The sequence below is a fragment of the Haliotis rufescens genome, unplaced genomic scaffold, assembly GCF_023055435.1.
Source record: "Haliotis rufescens isolate VD_foot unplaced genomic scaffold, xgHalRufe1.0.p SCAF_4, whole genome shotgun sequence".
Taxonomy (NCBI): Eukaryota; Metazoa; Mollusca; class Gastropoda; order Lepetellida; family Haliotidae; genus Haliotis; species Haliotis rufescens.
The window spans coordinates 7,589,085-7,606,118 of NW_025964112.1; the positions used below are offsets into that span (position 1 = coordinate 7,589,085).

Here is a 17,034-nt window from a genome sequence, read left to right on the forward strand (position 1 = left end):
ACAGTCACTGAATCACTGCAAACTTAAGGTCCAAAACACAACTATGATACTCATTGAATACCCATTTGTTGTTTGCTTCCTTTTTAGCCACCATCAAACATGGGTGTATACTTTCTTTTGCCCAGCTGTTAATCAGAACAATCTGAAATATCCGTATTCAGTCACAAGGTTTTAATGTTAAAGATTTCTAAAACTTTTGTCTTACTTTGTATGTGGGAAAAAGACTTCAGAATCGCTTCAGGTAACAAATTTAAAAAAAACCTCAATATTTTCATATCCTGCACGCTAGACATGCTTGCCTTCAAGATAATATTAATCGAGAATAACAGTTCAACCCTTCAAGGCAGCTATAAAAGCTGATACAATATACATAATTCATAATACTTAACCAAACAACTCACTTCTAAAAGACCCAAAACAACTTTAATTTTAAAATTTTAGTTGATCTCAATTTTACTTACTTAGTCTATATTAGTTTAATTTATTGTTAAACAAATGCTTTTTTCACTTTAAACAGAAAATCAAAATATGGTTACGATAGGACTTTTACACACAAGGTAATGAATAAATGAAATTTACCGACAAAAATATCCTAATGGATGCAACATTTTCCATAACAAATCTTTCTTTAAAGGGGCCTGTTTTCCATCAATGAAGTATTATAATAGAAGGTTGTGTTCCATTACAAGTCTGAAGCAAAGGCTGCATGGGACATTTGCGATACATACCTAATGGCAGGTGAATGTCAGACATTAATCCATTGTACTCCTGATCAATCCATCGTGAGAGAGGAAAGAAAGATATTATGGGTGGTCCATGTGCCTGAGTCACACTTGTAGACTTGGAAGGCGGTCGGAATTAGTGGCAGATAGTGTATGTGTTGTTGGTATACCAACTCCGAGTATAGTTGTATCCTTGATGAATTAGAGTAACACTTGATGATTTCACCACACTTGTACAGATTGTCAATCAAGACCTGACAAACTGGGCATTTGCTCCTTCAAAATGGGGATTTTTCTCACTTGAAATCTTCAGTTGTGTTTTTTCTTGAACTAAAGGTATGATATATATGATGTATTGCTGATAATGTTCTGGTTAACTGTTTGTCATCTGTGCTGCAAACTGTCGGAATGTGGTAAGTAGTCATGAAATTGAGTTTTCACTCAAATCTCCAAATTTTTCAGACAAACTGATAGCTCTTACATAGATCTCAATTCTTCAAAACCTATTATGTATTTGTGTCTATGGTAAATTCACGGCGATATATCTGCAGATATGCATGCAGAAGCAATAACTTCTTCAGAAGTAAGAACTAGGCAGCAAAATGTTGTACCGTATCTGCAGGATTGAGTTTGCTTTTACCGCCGTCAACTCCTGTCATTCCCTTTTCACATTGCGAAGAGGAGACACTATCCACAGAAATCCTAAAATGCAGCAAAACTGCAATCCATGAAATCGCGGTCAACTTCTAACATCACAGAAACAATACGGTATCCAGAAATCACACCGAAACCATCACAGCTTCCATCGCACTTTCAGGTGAAAAACCTTGTTGTAAGCGTGCAATTCAGATCTACAAACACCATTTGGATAATCATACAGAATATACAGATCACATAATCCACCAAAATCACAACAAAGAGTAGAAAACTCCACAAAAAGGAGGGAAAAGCACACAGTGTGTGTGCATCCACATGCTAGAACTCAATGGAGTTACACACTGAGTGAATGGTGTGCTAACTTTTGGGGGGCCGAGCTTGCTTATACCACCCAAGTGAAAATTGCCTGTACCTTGTCCTGAGCTGACAGACGGCCACGGAATCTGATCTATCCAACTCGCTGTATCAGTGGGCAAACCTTGCTCTCTCAACCAATCACAAGTTATCACAAACATAGAATAAGTTGTATTTTACGCTGAGGGACCACCCACCTCACACAAACAAATAGGGTCGTGTTGTCAACACTCGAACAGCCCAGGGTTGGTAGCTGACTTTTCAAACCCTGTTCTTTTGCTCACAGATGCATCATGTTGAGGAACATCAGAGCAGCACTCTATAGGTTTGTCACAGTGATAATAAGCTGGGTAAGGTCAATAGACTGAGAGGATACCACCCCCATATAACACCCATGGTGGGATTACACCCCGTACGACTAGGTCCCGTCTATACTTCTAGTTCATCTTTGTATGCTCTCCTGATATGACACTGTTGTGAATGAAATGAAGTGGGGTTAGAGAATATTATACAAATTAAATGAGATAAGTTGTACAGAGAGCATGCTTGTGAATAGTACTTGACAGAATTGAGGTAAATTTGCCAACAGAGGCTTGCGAAATCTTTATTACTTTGGGTGTTCTCTAGCTGATTATGCATGTCACTTTCAATTAGATCTCACTTAAAGGGACTGTAGGTTGAGCCCCTGTAGGGCTGAGAAATGAAAGAATACTATCTCGGTATGTGAAGAATATAAAGACAGTGTTGTATTTGAATCTTTTCACAAGTTTCAGTTACTGTAGCTCTTATTGGGTGTGTGAACATCAAACAAACCATATTAATTATACGATATGTCATAACAGACGTATATGTTAATCAGTTCCACCTTCAATTTGATTGAATTTGAAGACGACAACCACAGGGTAATGAGATAGGTCAAGGTCCTGAATTATTACAGGTCATCGACAAAACAAATCCCATCTTAGGGATGATTTTTCATTTTCATTTTAAAAGATTTAAAAAAGTTTATAGAAAATATGTGAAACGCACATAGGGGATCATGAAAAAAACCTTTGACAAGCATTTGTTGGAGTAGACACCCCACATTACATCCATTGGGGATTCATGTTTGTTTTGTACAGTCATAGACAAGAACTTCTCCCCAACCACACTCATAATAACAGTCCCAAAGAACACAGGTTTAGACCATTAAGTCAATGTTAATGTCTTAAATAATGCCTCGTGAGAGTTATGTCCCTTGATGTGCAACAAACAGTTCTGCATCAAGCCCTCATTTGTGGTCAACCATTAATGCCGTGGAGCTTGTACCTGGCCCATTATATGGCTGTTGTGTCTAGCTAGTCCATTACACAAGTGTCTAGAACCACAGTAATAAAGGTTTGCATGACTAATCAAAGTAGTTACTTCTGATATATCTAAATATTAGGAAGGGCAAACATGATTCGGATACGCCTTCTTTCACTTGGTTTATACATTAATTCCTGAAAAATGGGCTTATACAGTTAAATATTTTTCTTGTATGAAATGTTTGAAAGAATGTGATATAAAACCTCTTTAACCCTGGGCCTTAAATCAAGTTATCCACATGTAGCAGAGTGTGGAGTCATCCCATAGATGACAGACAGCCTTATACCTTGTCAGCTTGGTGATGGGGTTTACCTCTTTAGTCATGTGGACAAGGTTTTTGGATCAGAAGCTCTGTGGTTCGAATCCTATGTACAGAGTGGCGATCATAGTGCATCATAGTAATGACCTTACAATTACTGTACTTGCCACAATAAATGCCCTGGTTCTTTGACGATTGACATGGTTGGGATGGAGGGCACTTAGTAATACCATACACAAAGTGCTTTTGTTTTCAGAGATCGAGCAGCAGTGAACAAATTTAGTTTAAACATCTGTCAAACTAAAAAAAATGGATAATAGTTACTAGGCAATAATATACCCAATGATGCTGTTTCCAAACAACAGTCTTTCATATACATGAGTGAGTGAGTGAGTTAGTGAGTTAGTATGGTTTTATGCTGCTTTTAGCAAAATTCCGGCAATATCACGACAGGGGCACCAGAAATGGTCATATGCATAAGAAAATGTAGTGGGAGCTTATGGTTTTGTATAATACATAATCAAAAAGAGAAATAAAGTTTCTCTAAATGGATAGATGTATTGACAATTGTTTTAGCATTTAGACAATTTCTAAATATTCTTAGATACGTCAGGTTGATGTGATGATCTGAAAAAATAGAATTCTCCTCCTGACTTACATGAGGCTAAGTCATGAGCTTTCAGTGATTGTACATACATGTATTACTACTTGAAGATATACATTACCGGCAGAAATAGCACATCTGTATTATCTTACATTGATGCGATTTCAAGATCTAGACATATTTACAATTTATCAATGCTTAAAACTTATATATTCAATTTCAGTATTTGCAGCCACTGACTGATGAGTTTTGTTTGGAAATCTATTTGTTCACCGGTAGTTCTAATTTTTTGATTAAAAAAATAAGTTTTATTTGTTTTCTTCTTATGTACATATCAATTAACAACTTAAAATCTATTTATTCAGATTTATTGAACATAATTATTAATGACAAACTGTTTGTTGAAGGATCAACAGATGCACAGTGTTGCTTTCAACATATGAAACTGCAGAAAATATTTACCATGGCTGTTTTCCGACAATACTGAAAGTATGTTTCAACAAATTTCAGGTAGACACGAATGCATGGTTGTGAAAATGGTGGATTTCACCAGCTATAGATCAATCAATGTTTGTCTGGGCCCTCTGGTGGCACTGCTACAATCTGGATTGGAGAAGCGGATTGTGGGTCATCGGTAATTGTACTTGCCGAGACGGATGAACTTTCCTCCAACTATAAATACCTCTTGCCAGAATGGAAATCTTAATACACTGTAGCTCCAGAACGTGAAAACATCAAATTATCGTTAATGGACAATCAGTTATCAGCTAAGCTTTATCATTTCTTTGAAATCTAAAAGCACAAAATCTCTTGAAAGGAAGTACTTAAACAGAAACCTTTACACAACTGCAAATTGCTCCTGTATTTAATGTATATCAAATTAACTCACATTTTGAAACAATTACAGGAATAAACAATTATGCCTAGAAAGATTTGGTGGGTCTGGCAAAACAGCTCTTGACTTGACATCACAATAACATGTGCATATGTGTAATATGCCAAAACACACCTCAAAGCGTGCTCAAATTGCTGTATCATGACCTCAGTGGATCAGTGTGCACTGGATTTTCATTCTCAGCTCCCTGGGAGTATGCAATCCAAAATGCTAGAAGGTTAACAGTCCTTACCATCTCATTCTACCGGGTACCCATCAACTGTTGGGTGACCAGAAGCATATTTCGATTGTCAATTGCCTCAGGAAACACAACATGTGCTTCTTTGTGGGGCGGGACTGAAACCCTAGAAATGCCAAGTTGACGAACACTATCACCCGTCCACCTACTCTCCACGACAAATGTTGCTAAGCTTCACCAGATTTGTGACCTGTACACAGGACCATGTGCCACCACCCATATAAATGATTCATTTACTTCATCATAAATCACAGTCTGTTACACCAAAATAGGCTAGATATATTGACTCAAGTTTTGTGCATAGAAGATACCACCAAACTTAAAATTATTAATAATACTAGCAAATCAGGAGCATGAGGCCAGAGCTAGACATATAATGTCCATCTTTGTCACAGTTGTCAAAAATAACTAACTGCACAGTTATGTTCATGTGAATAAACATACTCACCAACAAAAGAAACGCGAATACCATACATGTTGGTTAATATACGATGAATTACTCATATTCAAGATAAATTAAGATTGGTTCCATGCACAAACGAACATACTGTTACGTTGTGTGAACCAACGCTCACAAATGCATCAGATGTGACATCATAGATCCATGACTCGAGATGCACCATTTGTTTTGTGCAGAATTATCGTGTAAAGTGTAAATCATGTGAATATCATGATTAGAATAAAGACACTCTGTGGTAACACTTAACTGATTGTTAGTTTTGTCATTAAGTGGTACACATTAGAAACATCTCTTCTTAACGTACATACTTGTCTATATGTTTCTATGGTTCGCCTTTCTTTTGGAGGTGAGTATATATTGTATTGTATTGCAACTATGTATAACTCAGTTATACTTACTTCTGACCTAATCTACATGATTCACGCTGAATTGTCACATGTGCTTGCAAAGCAAGCATCAGGGACACGGTAAACATCCCAGAACAAATCGGTCTCTATTGGAAGCAGAGGGATTCTGTTTAACTGCAGTAGTACTGCGTTGGTTTAATAGGATTGACAAATGTACTTCACACTTTTTGCTAGCTAGGGAATCTGTTTACATCAAATAATGAGAAAACAGGGGATCACTGGAAATGTCCATGAGGTGTCTGAGTAGCGAATGACGATCACAGACCTACTGTGGGAGGTAGGATCGAGTCTGATGAAACAATCGAAAATCTTTTCTCACAAAATGTAATGGATGAACCTGGGAACTAAATCAGCATTAGAAAAAAGAATCTTTAAAGTACAACACAACCCTTCAAACGACATGTGACCGACAAACAATCTGAATACCGATGTTAATTTCCCCAAACTGACTTTCCTCTAAACCTATCTGACACATAATCCTTCTGCCTGTCGTCAGGTTACATCAAACTGGTCCTCAAAACACTCCCTGGCCATAAACACGCTTAATTTCAAAGAAAAGCATCTCAATACTCTATAATAAAAACAAAATCTTTACCTCTTTAAAATTTGTCACAAGACCTTCAGAAAGCCTAGATGGGTGGAAAAAAAGTGCCCGAAATTCCTACAGTATTCCAAATGCCAACTGGTTCACTTCACCCTGGAGACAATAGGAGAGTGGTAATGTTGGAGCCAGTCTCTACTGGCCTACTTGTCTGGGTTCTGAAGCAGGTAATCATGGCCAGATGGCTGAGGACTGCAACTTGTTCAGGCTGTTTTTCTAACCCTATATTTTCCTGGGGCAGTTTGCCATTAGCAGTAGGACAAGTCCTGTATTTTCACATAATGCTCCCATAAGATGACCTCCATATAGGTTGATAGAAACCCTATGGACATGGTAGACACAGACGCAGGCGGTGGGGAAAACTGAATAATAACATTGTAAGTGGACAGTCAGCTTATTGTCTGTTGCCTCTGACATAAATCAAACTCCAATATCTCATGACTGAGAAACCTGGTTAGTCAGGACTCCATTAATCAGGAACCTGATTATCACAGTAATGGATGTCTGTATGTATACATAAGTCTTTCATAAGAAGCGGGAAGATCATGAGCCTTGTATGGATAACAACTTGTTCACCTGGTGAAGCGGCCAGAAGTAGCAATGAAACATTGCTATCCAGAGACATGTTCATGTCTTCACATCATGTTTGTTGCTTAAAGCCACACTCAGCAATATTCAAGCTATATGATGGTGGCCTGTATATAAGCAAGTCTGGACCAGACAATCCCCTGATTGACATCATGAGCATCGATCTACGCAATTTGGATACAATGACATGCATCATTGGAGTCAGCAAGCCTGACCACCCTATCCCGTTCGTCGCCTTTTACAAGTCTTCACATGAACAAAGGGACATCAACCTGAACCAGGGTTCATACATGGGAAGATAAGATAAGATAAGATAATATTTATTGCAGAAACGTTCCATTACGGGACAGATGCAATTTTAAAAGACAAGACATTATGATTTATATATACATATATACAGACAAACATAATTTACATTCCTGTAGACACATACAAAAACAAAATAATCAATATTACATATTTTTATACATAAAATGTCAACGGTTGATTATGAGGGGGTATTTATTGTTTGAAATTATAGATGTGGAAACAAATGCAGTTGATATTGATATTGATATTGGGAATGGTACCTGGTTCACATCATTTATCAGACTTGTTATCACCATTAGTTCCAAGGCGACAAGGTGACCAAGTACCAGACGGCGACTGACTGAGAATGATGAGGAAAAAAACCCATCTATATTTTCTTAATAAGTTTCCTTTAAATACATTTTTCATGAAGCATATACCGAAAACACCAGATGCAATTCTGACAGAAATTGTGCATGTTCCCTGTTTCTGATCAAATCGTGCCGAGAAAACACCCAAACCCATTCCTGATACTAATTATTTGCCCTGCAAAAATTCAACCTCTGTAATCAAATCAGTCTGAAGTAGCCCCTGCATTCAGCACTCAATGATTGGTTGCAAGGCAAATAAATACCCACACCCCCCAACCCTCAAACAGCCCCGCCTCCCTATCCCATCATGCTCCAGTGTGCCACGAAACTTGTGCAGCGGTACTCCAGAACATTATTTCAACCCTTCCCCACTTCCTGTATATTTAACAGCCCATTAAAAGCCTAGTAAGGCACAAACTGTTTAGGTATGTAAGATGATACACTTGTGGTTCACTGACTGCCTGAAGACTTCTTAGAGTATTCATATGTTTATTTTCCTGCTGTTTGGCTGACAAATGCTTCTACTTTCCAGGAAAGCCTTATGCTATGATTGCTATGCTTGGCTGATGAGAAAAATAAATATTACCGAAATCAAACTCTTAACATATCGCTCGGATGTAATATTGGGAGAATTATCTGGAGGCAGTTTATAGGAAAAACACAACAGCATATGCGGAAAGTGTGGACATGTATATGGTAGGTTCAGAGGTGTTTATCGTCCACAACGGAGTCGGTGAAACCCCAAAGATGAAAATGACAGGAATATATAGACTTTGATAGACTGGGAAATCAATTTGTCAAATATACAGGTGCAATATCACTTGTTTATTGCAAAACCTATCTCAAGTGTTGAGATGATTTACTGATAACACTGGAACTTAATGTCGTTGATGTGCCAGGAGATATTCCTCCATGATAGACTGCTTTCACCGTTTCAGCCATTTTACACAATTTTAGTTTCCTGTTTTTCCTATTCTCAAGTCGTTAACACAGAATTGGGCATTACTCACAGTTAACATATAGGTTAAACTGTTTGACTCTTGTTAAAACATATCAAACAAACAATACTGTTTGTACAAACATATATGGTATGTATAGAAGACACATGCCTTTGATACATGATATTACTTGAAAAGATATTGTTCTTATTTCGGTGAACACTACAAGCGGAACTTGAAAACAAGTAAACAACTTAATTTCTTCCTTTCCCATGATCCCCCCTGACGAGGTACTAGGGAGGAGATAAGGAGCATCTCGCCCAAGTTATTGGCCTGTCAATAATCATTTCAATAACAATATCAACAAAATGGCTCACAAAAAGTCTCGGAGGAAAAGAGACATCACATGAAAAAGCTTTAGGTTAAGTAGACTGTCCTGGGAATTCATTTTCAAAACAACATGAACAAGAAGTCTCTCCAAAATATCTGATATGTATTAACTCTTTTCCCTATCTGAACTTTTACACTTTCACTCAAATATCTGATGGCACACCTATTTCCCAAATACAACAGTGAAAATGCCCCTTGCTCAAAATTCTATAAAGCTCTTCAAACAAAATTTAGGCATCTAAGACTTGTTAAAGATAAATTTGAACTTAAGAAATATGTTACAGCTGTAAAATGAAAAGATCATAGATTAGCTTTAACTAAATTAAGACTCATTTGTCATAATCTGGAGAATGAAAGAGTCAGATACACTAACACGCCTGTCAACCAGAGGATTTGTAAATTATATAACTTAAACAAGATGGAAGACGCAAAACACTTCCTTTTGTACTGTCCAAATTATCATTACGAAAGACAGCTACTTATTTAAACACTAGATTTATTAAACTGCCAAAATGATAATAAAATCTTTGCAAGTATCCTAAACCCCTGCCCTGAAAAAGCATAATATGTTTCACATATTATCTCTGACATGTTTATTAAAAGAACCTATCTTAACCTCATCTAGATTATGACCTTAAATCTTTACTTCAACTATTGTGCCTTATCAATACAGTATCTACATTATTAAAGTGTACGCTGCCAGTCACCTCATGATATACATGTATATAAATGTTTATACACTATGAATGAAAATAATATGTCATATCTCTATATATAATGTACATTATGTATATCTACCTCTCATGTCTATAGTTATATTTATTCCCAAATGTAGATAGTTTCTACCCTGCCCTACAAGGATGTTCTGTACACTAAAAATTCTTGATTCTTGATTCTTAAACGCTTGTATTTAAAACAAAAATATATTTTCAAAACACAACTGAGACATCTTTAATGCAGCCATGAAGTAATTATCTTCCCTTCTAAGACCTAGCAGTGTATGGAGATAGTTTCCTATTTCGGTGTACAATTTGTATGGAGGACATAAATCTGGAGAGGACCCAGCTTAGATGAAAATCTTGGGCAGGAAAGAAATATATAAACAAGTCAACTGACAAAAGAACACAAAGCAAAAACCTTATCTAGTGAAATTATATACTCAGCACTGTTCCATCCCAAGCTGCCACTGCCTACAGTCCCTACATCACCTAGAGAATAATACTTATATTCCACACTATATCATATAACCACTTCAAGCAATAAATTGGGATAGTGACCACTAACAACTTGTTCACACAAAGTAGCCCCACTATCTCCCAACTACCTACGATCACTCTGGGATATATCTAGAAACTCTGACTTATCCCACACCAAGTTTCCCTACCCAACGTTCCATGCATTTATTTGATTACCTATCTAGACTAACATAAAATCTGTGAAATCTTTTATTAAACAATCCACTGTTTCTTCATAAACTAGAGTGGACATATATTCCACAGGGATGATGCAGGACTAGGACCTATCTCACACCAAGTTCCCCAACCCACCCTTCCATGCATTTATTCTGTAGCCCTGGCTTTGCCCAGTTTTTGCAGCCATCACTCTCAAACACGTGTTTCCCCACTGCACTTGACTTCACCAACTGAACCTGGATAGGAAATACATTTGGGAGCTGCCAAAACTGCGACTTTATTTTGCCACAAAATGTCAAAGCCTCTGATGTATGAGATGAGAGCTGACTGCACACCGATCTCAGTACACTCAAGTAATTACGTTCATGTGTGCCGATGAAGAGAATTTAACCAATCTTGTCAAAAATAAATTACATAAGAAAGCTAATCATGACTGACATGAATTTGAAATCCTTGTCATTCTAATAAATCAAGCACATGTTTGGGGAATGTCACCTCAGCTAATATCTTGAGAAATAAGCACTGTTCACAAAGTTATGAACATCCTCTGAGTTGATGATATGCACTACTAACTGGAGCCCGAGTGAGTGAGTGAGTGAGTGAGTGAGTGAGTGAGTGAGTGAGTGAGTGAGTGAGTGAGTGAGAGAGAGTTTACACTGCTTGTGACAAGATTCAGGCAATATCATGGTAGGGGACACCAGAAATGCTGTGCCCATGTTGGGAATCAACCCCAGGCTTTCGGCATGGCAAACGAACGGTTAAACCACTTGACTACCCCACCACCCCAGGTACGTCTGTAACTGCTTTCACTTTCCGTTATCTTTTTTAACTTGTGATTTGAACAATTAGGTGAAATCATGAATAGATCACATCTTTCAAATAGATTTTTATTAATCTTAATATGTCATTTAATTCCTAAATATCTTTAAATAAAATAATAATATAAACTGCCAGGCCAAAAAAAGGTATACACTTGAAAATTGGATTTGAACAAATCTTTACAAATGTTTCTGGGCTGAAAACAGTCAATGAAACACTACAAACATAAGGTCGAAAACAAATCTATTTTACCCGTATGAAATACATCACCATTGAAAACTCATTTCTTGTTCATTTCATTTTTAGCCTGCATCAAACATGGTTATATACTTTATTTGGGTCGGCAGTTTATATGTAAAATTTTCAGTAAGAAGATTTCAAAGGAATATTACAAAATATCATTGCAATAGTTAATCCAAGGTAATGAATACCTTACTTCATAAATATAAATTATCACTGATTTCATCAGTATCAATACACAGTGGGGGCTCTTATTATTGTGATTGAGTGAGTTGGGTTTAATGCCGCTTTTAACAGTTTTCCAGGTATATCACGGCGTGTCAGCTTAATGTCGGAGGAAAGCCCGAAGTGATGCAGGTCTCAGACGTTTACCACTTCGGTGAAACCCACGAGCACGGGTATGGTGCTGACAAATCTAGAAACATAATCGGGGTGAACCGGGATTCGAACCCACAATCATAGGTTTCTGGTGTGCCCAAGGGACGCAACTCTGCACAGCAAATTGCGGCGCCATTTGACGACTTAGCCACCCATGCCCCCCTTATTATTGTGAAATTATATGGATCAGATCATAATCAACTTATTAAAAATATACAATTACATCACTATGTATCCTCCAGATAAAAGGATGTCGAAGAGCCAATGAATATCATCATTTAAATTTAAATTTCTGTCTTAAAAGATTATCAATCTTCATGACAATTAAATCATAATCAATCATATTCTGTTTTGAGGTAACCAATCTATTATGAGATAATGTACCCTTGGACCATGAGAGTATTGAGATAAACTAACACGGATCAGTGGGATCCGTGATGTGTACCAGAGGGCGCCAGTAGACTTGATAATCAACTTCAGCCTAAGATCATAAAATAAAAGCATACAGTTGAAAATGGAACATCAATTTTGAAGAAACAGCGTAGAAGCAGGTTATTGACCTGGTGGTGAAGGAGCAGGTGACAGTGGAACACATTCTACCCATCTCTACATATCTAAACTGCAGTGATGTGGACAATATTCCCTCCAGCGGTATCAAACATTATATCTCACTGGAGACAGTACTCACTGTTTATCTCATAAGCATGTACACATGTATTATGAAAACTCTCTGACTTTGACATCAATCACTGTACAAAATATCATGGCAGATACTTAAAGGCAGTTGGAAATATTTCTAAATATATATTTTCTTAAATATGTTTGCTCTGGTGAAGCTACAGCATTTGTTTTGTTTATTTGTTTGTTTTTTGTCTAATGCAGCATTCAACGATATTCCAGCTATATGACAGTGGCCTGTAAACAAGTGAGTATAGGTCAGACATTCCAGTGATTCAAATAATGAGCAATGATCTCCTTGAATTTATTCAAATGCAGCTTGAAGCTTGATGTTTGGCAGAATTACATATTACATGTACTTCATCGCGTGAAGAAAGAAAGATGTTCTTCATCTGTAGGTACTTAGGGACAATAACATAATTTGGCAGGTGGGGATGAAAATCTAATACCGTATTCGACGTAATAAGCGCCCCGCTCTAAAAAGCGCCCACGGCAATATTTGCTAATATATTGGCAAGTGAACAATCCCCAATTAGCACCCCTTCCGATTGATCAAAGTACACACGACTTATTTATTCGTGTATAATACGCACTCGTGTGTTATATGCACCCTTAATTATGGGCAATTAAATTCTGGAAAAATATATCTGTCGTATATAAACAGTTCAGGCCGTCAGCATAAACCACGAAATTTATCTTTCAACTCTGTTTTTTTCCACCAAAATAATATTCTAATAAGAGCCCCCTATTTCTAATTTTGAGAGCACCCTGGGCACTTATTACATCGAATACAGTAGTTATTTTATAGTGGCCTCATACCTCATTCACTGGATGTAATTTTAGTTAATGCAAGAAGTGCACGAGGCCATTTAACAAAATTGCCAAGGCAAAATCCTCATTGGTGGAATACCAATCTCAAAAGAACAAGACTAAAAGAAAGCAGGGCTAAATAATATCCCTGAAGTAAAAAAATGAAAAATAGCTGTATTTTCAGATCGGGGGTATAAAGACAATAAAAAGACAATATGTTTCAAAGTTCCCAGTTACAGATATTACAGAGTTACAGATATTTCATTGCATCTGAATCTTTATATGTAAATTTACTAATGCGATGTCTGTTTGTTAACTGTAAGTATATATTAGCCGTATGACTGATCAATATTGATACATGTCCTACGAAACAAGAGACCTGAAATAGAATCCACTCTCTTATTCTATTGATGCTATAATTCATACGCTTCACCACTGTGATAAGTTGGAAAAAATCTTCTCCATCTTTGCAACATTCCCTGTGAGGTGGAAATACTGCGATAGCATCAGCAATATACTGAACAGCTTTTCTCCATAGCCACCGAGGTGTTACAAACTCCATACCCTGTCATAAAGAGGTGTGAAGTTCACAATGAGTCACATGATTTCTTTGTCATCTCATGTCATCTTGATAGATGTGGCCTCGTTAAAGGCCATAATTAAATGCCATCCAGAAATTCTGAGAAAATTGCAAGGATAAAGCCCTAGTTAAGTTTTGAACAGGGTCATACACTTCGTTTCCATGGCAATATATTCAAGTTTACTGCAAAAAACAAGTCCCATTTAGGAGTAAAGTTCTGAAATTACTCTCATCATATTTCAAAGAGGTTTTAATGGGGTACGTTTGATAATCAGATTTAAAGCTGTGGCCTATGACATGCATCCTCTTAATCATAAACTAATTGACGTGTATAATTTTCTTTGCATTAGCACAAAAATATTCCATAATATGATGATGGATAGCTCAACTGCTTTAGTAGGCAACACATAAGACGATGCAGTCAGTGATATCTATTGATATAATAACAATGAAACTGATGTTAACTCATTTCTATTTGAGGGGCAGTTGGGTAGGCTAGAGGTTAAAGCATTCGCTCATCATGGCGAAGATTTGGGTTCGTTTCCCCAATACGGGTACAATGTGTGAAGCCCATTTCTTATATCCTTTGCCATTATATAGCTGGACTATTGCTAAAAGCAGTGTAAAAGCACTCACTCACTCACTCATATTTGACAATGAACATTAAAGGCCAATGGCACAAACCCACTTTACCGCTTTTAAATAGGACATAATATAGATATATTCCTAATTACATCGCACCTCTTGCTGGGATCCCTATCCACACATCAATATTTGTTTATGACAACAGTTTCAAGCCAACACAGCAACCATTACAACATAACAAAGCACAGAAAGATTGCTATCAAAGTAATAAAACCAGAATATAGAAATTTCTTGGCAATAAAACTACAAGACGAAAGTAGTTGATGCAAAAAACAGTACAAAAGATGAAACATATAAAACCGTAAAGCTTGAATGATTTAATTCGAAGTAAAGGTATAAGTGAGACCAGACCTCCATGAAAAGAAGTCGTGTCAGTGAACTCTGGTGTACCGGAGTATATCTATCTGTGCTGCAATATTTCATAACTTCAAAGTTCTCCATAGGTGTTGTTAACAAACTTCTTTGCCATCCCTGGATCCATTCAAAGCCTTAGTCCCTGCAAATGCCAGTACCTGACAGAGAGATTCTCTCTCACACAGTAGGACAAGCCTATCAGTTTCATCTTTCCTCCAGTGTCACATCCATAAAGTATCACCTCAGTGATATCATCAAATACCTCACCCCAACTGTAACTTATTATACACCATTAAATGTACATTGAATAGGGATGGTAGGAATATAGGGGTGTCTTAAGATGTATATACCATAGATAGTGTAAAAAGTGGGTATAATATATGTATAATCTCTTGAACGACTTAGAAGGAGACTGTAAAGTTTATAGATGTATGTGTATCAACCAGAGTAAACCTTTTTCAGTTCCGCAATAAATATGTATGTATATTATACAATAGTTACACTAAACATTATGGGGTATGTGACATAATGTACAACTACTGAATGACACTACAAATTGGTATTCATCAACTTGCAAATTGTGCATGCAATGAAAAGAGAATCCTATAGCTCTATTTCAAAGAGATGTGTTAATAGACCTATACATTTTTGACCACATATGAAGTGGACATTACAGACTAACAGTCTATGAAATCTTTTATTACACAATGCTCTACTCTAAAAAAAAATTCCAATGCTGATTGTGGTATAGACCCAAAAAGACTTGCTTTTTTATAACCTATACAGATTTTGGTTTGATTCTTTTTTACATATTTTCCAGTCCTTGTGCAGTACTATAAGTAAAATATGTGCATATCTTACTATATTAGTGTATGAACTTTCACATGGTGTAAAGTGAGTTGATGGTTATGCTGGTGTATAACAGCTATATCTCATCAACCTGCTGTATAATCAGACGTGGACCAGGCAAACCAGTGATTGATAATGTGAGCATCACATGATCACCGTGTACCTTCATCATAAGCATTATGATGTTTATATTAACTCTTCTGGCCATTTACATAAGTCGCATTTTTTAAGGAGAGATTTTTTTATAAGACAATGGAATACCAAGTTTGTGTGTTGTAATAAGGTTACATCTGTGCTGAATTTGGTAAAACATATATAATACACATGGACACATTCTCATTTGCAAATTTTTTTCTAATTGTATTTTTGTATTTTAAAAGGTATCTTTAGGGCTTTAACATGTCAAAATCAAACATTTTGATATCAATAATATATATTTATGCATCTTGGCACATTTGTAATACAAAAAATATGTTAACATGTTTTGTTTTTCTTGAAGATGACATTAATACATGAATGTCTTGATAGATCTTACAGAGGAGCGTGAGATGAAGTCATCTCTGTAAGAGACCAGTGCAGACCAAGGTGCTATTCGGATATAGACAAAACAGAGGTGATGAGCCGTGAAGACAAACCCGTCTGTTAACTCCCTGACATCAGATTCTAGTGCAACTAGCCAAATGCATGTATCTGCCCAATCACAGCAATGGCTTTCTAATGCAATTTGTTTGGTATCATTTCATTGGTTGAGTGAGGGCATTGTGCTGACTCCTGCAATCCCGGGCGTTATCATCACAGAATACATGTAATTCATCACACCGCATGCAGATGTAATATCTCAGTTTACACATTCACAAATTGTGACACGGCATGTGCAACACTTCACACAATCAAAAAGTCATGCAGCAGCCCCTCACAATGCCGGGCAACATATACATGGAGCTAACTGTCAGCCAAGGTGCACGACACACATTTGATAATGTCACTTCACGTAAGAGCCATTTAGTTCGAAAATATTCAGCAAAAGCTTAAAAAGTTCTTTTTCACAAAATTTGATCGTTAAAACATTTTCCTCATTTAAAAAAACCCCAAACTGTCATGGTATTTGATTTGAATGGGCTACCTTGTGCCAAGATCACAGAACATGAGT

General features: G+C 36.8%; 1 protein-coding gene across 5 annotated transcripts in view; it reads right to left on the bottom strand.

Annotated features, from left to right (window-relative positions):
• Nucleotides 1-17,034, bottom strand: part of LOC124135863 (zinc finger protein GLI4-like) — a 136,272-nt gene that overhangs the window by 52,122 nt on the left and 67,116 nt on the right. The window contains exon 1 of one of the 5 annotated variants that reach the window (XM_048381709.1): nt 729-1,805. The exons of the other annotated variants lie outside the window; for them this stretch is intronic. Coding sequence (XP_048237666.1) covers nt 729-753 — 25 coding nt within the window. The 5' untranslated portion in view covers nt 754-1,805. Of the gene's footprint in view, nt 1-728; nt 1,806-17,034 lie in introns of those variants that run through there. 5 annotated transcript variants of the gene reach the window in all.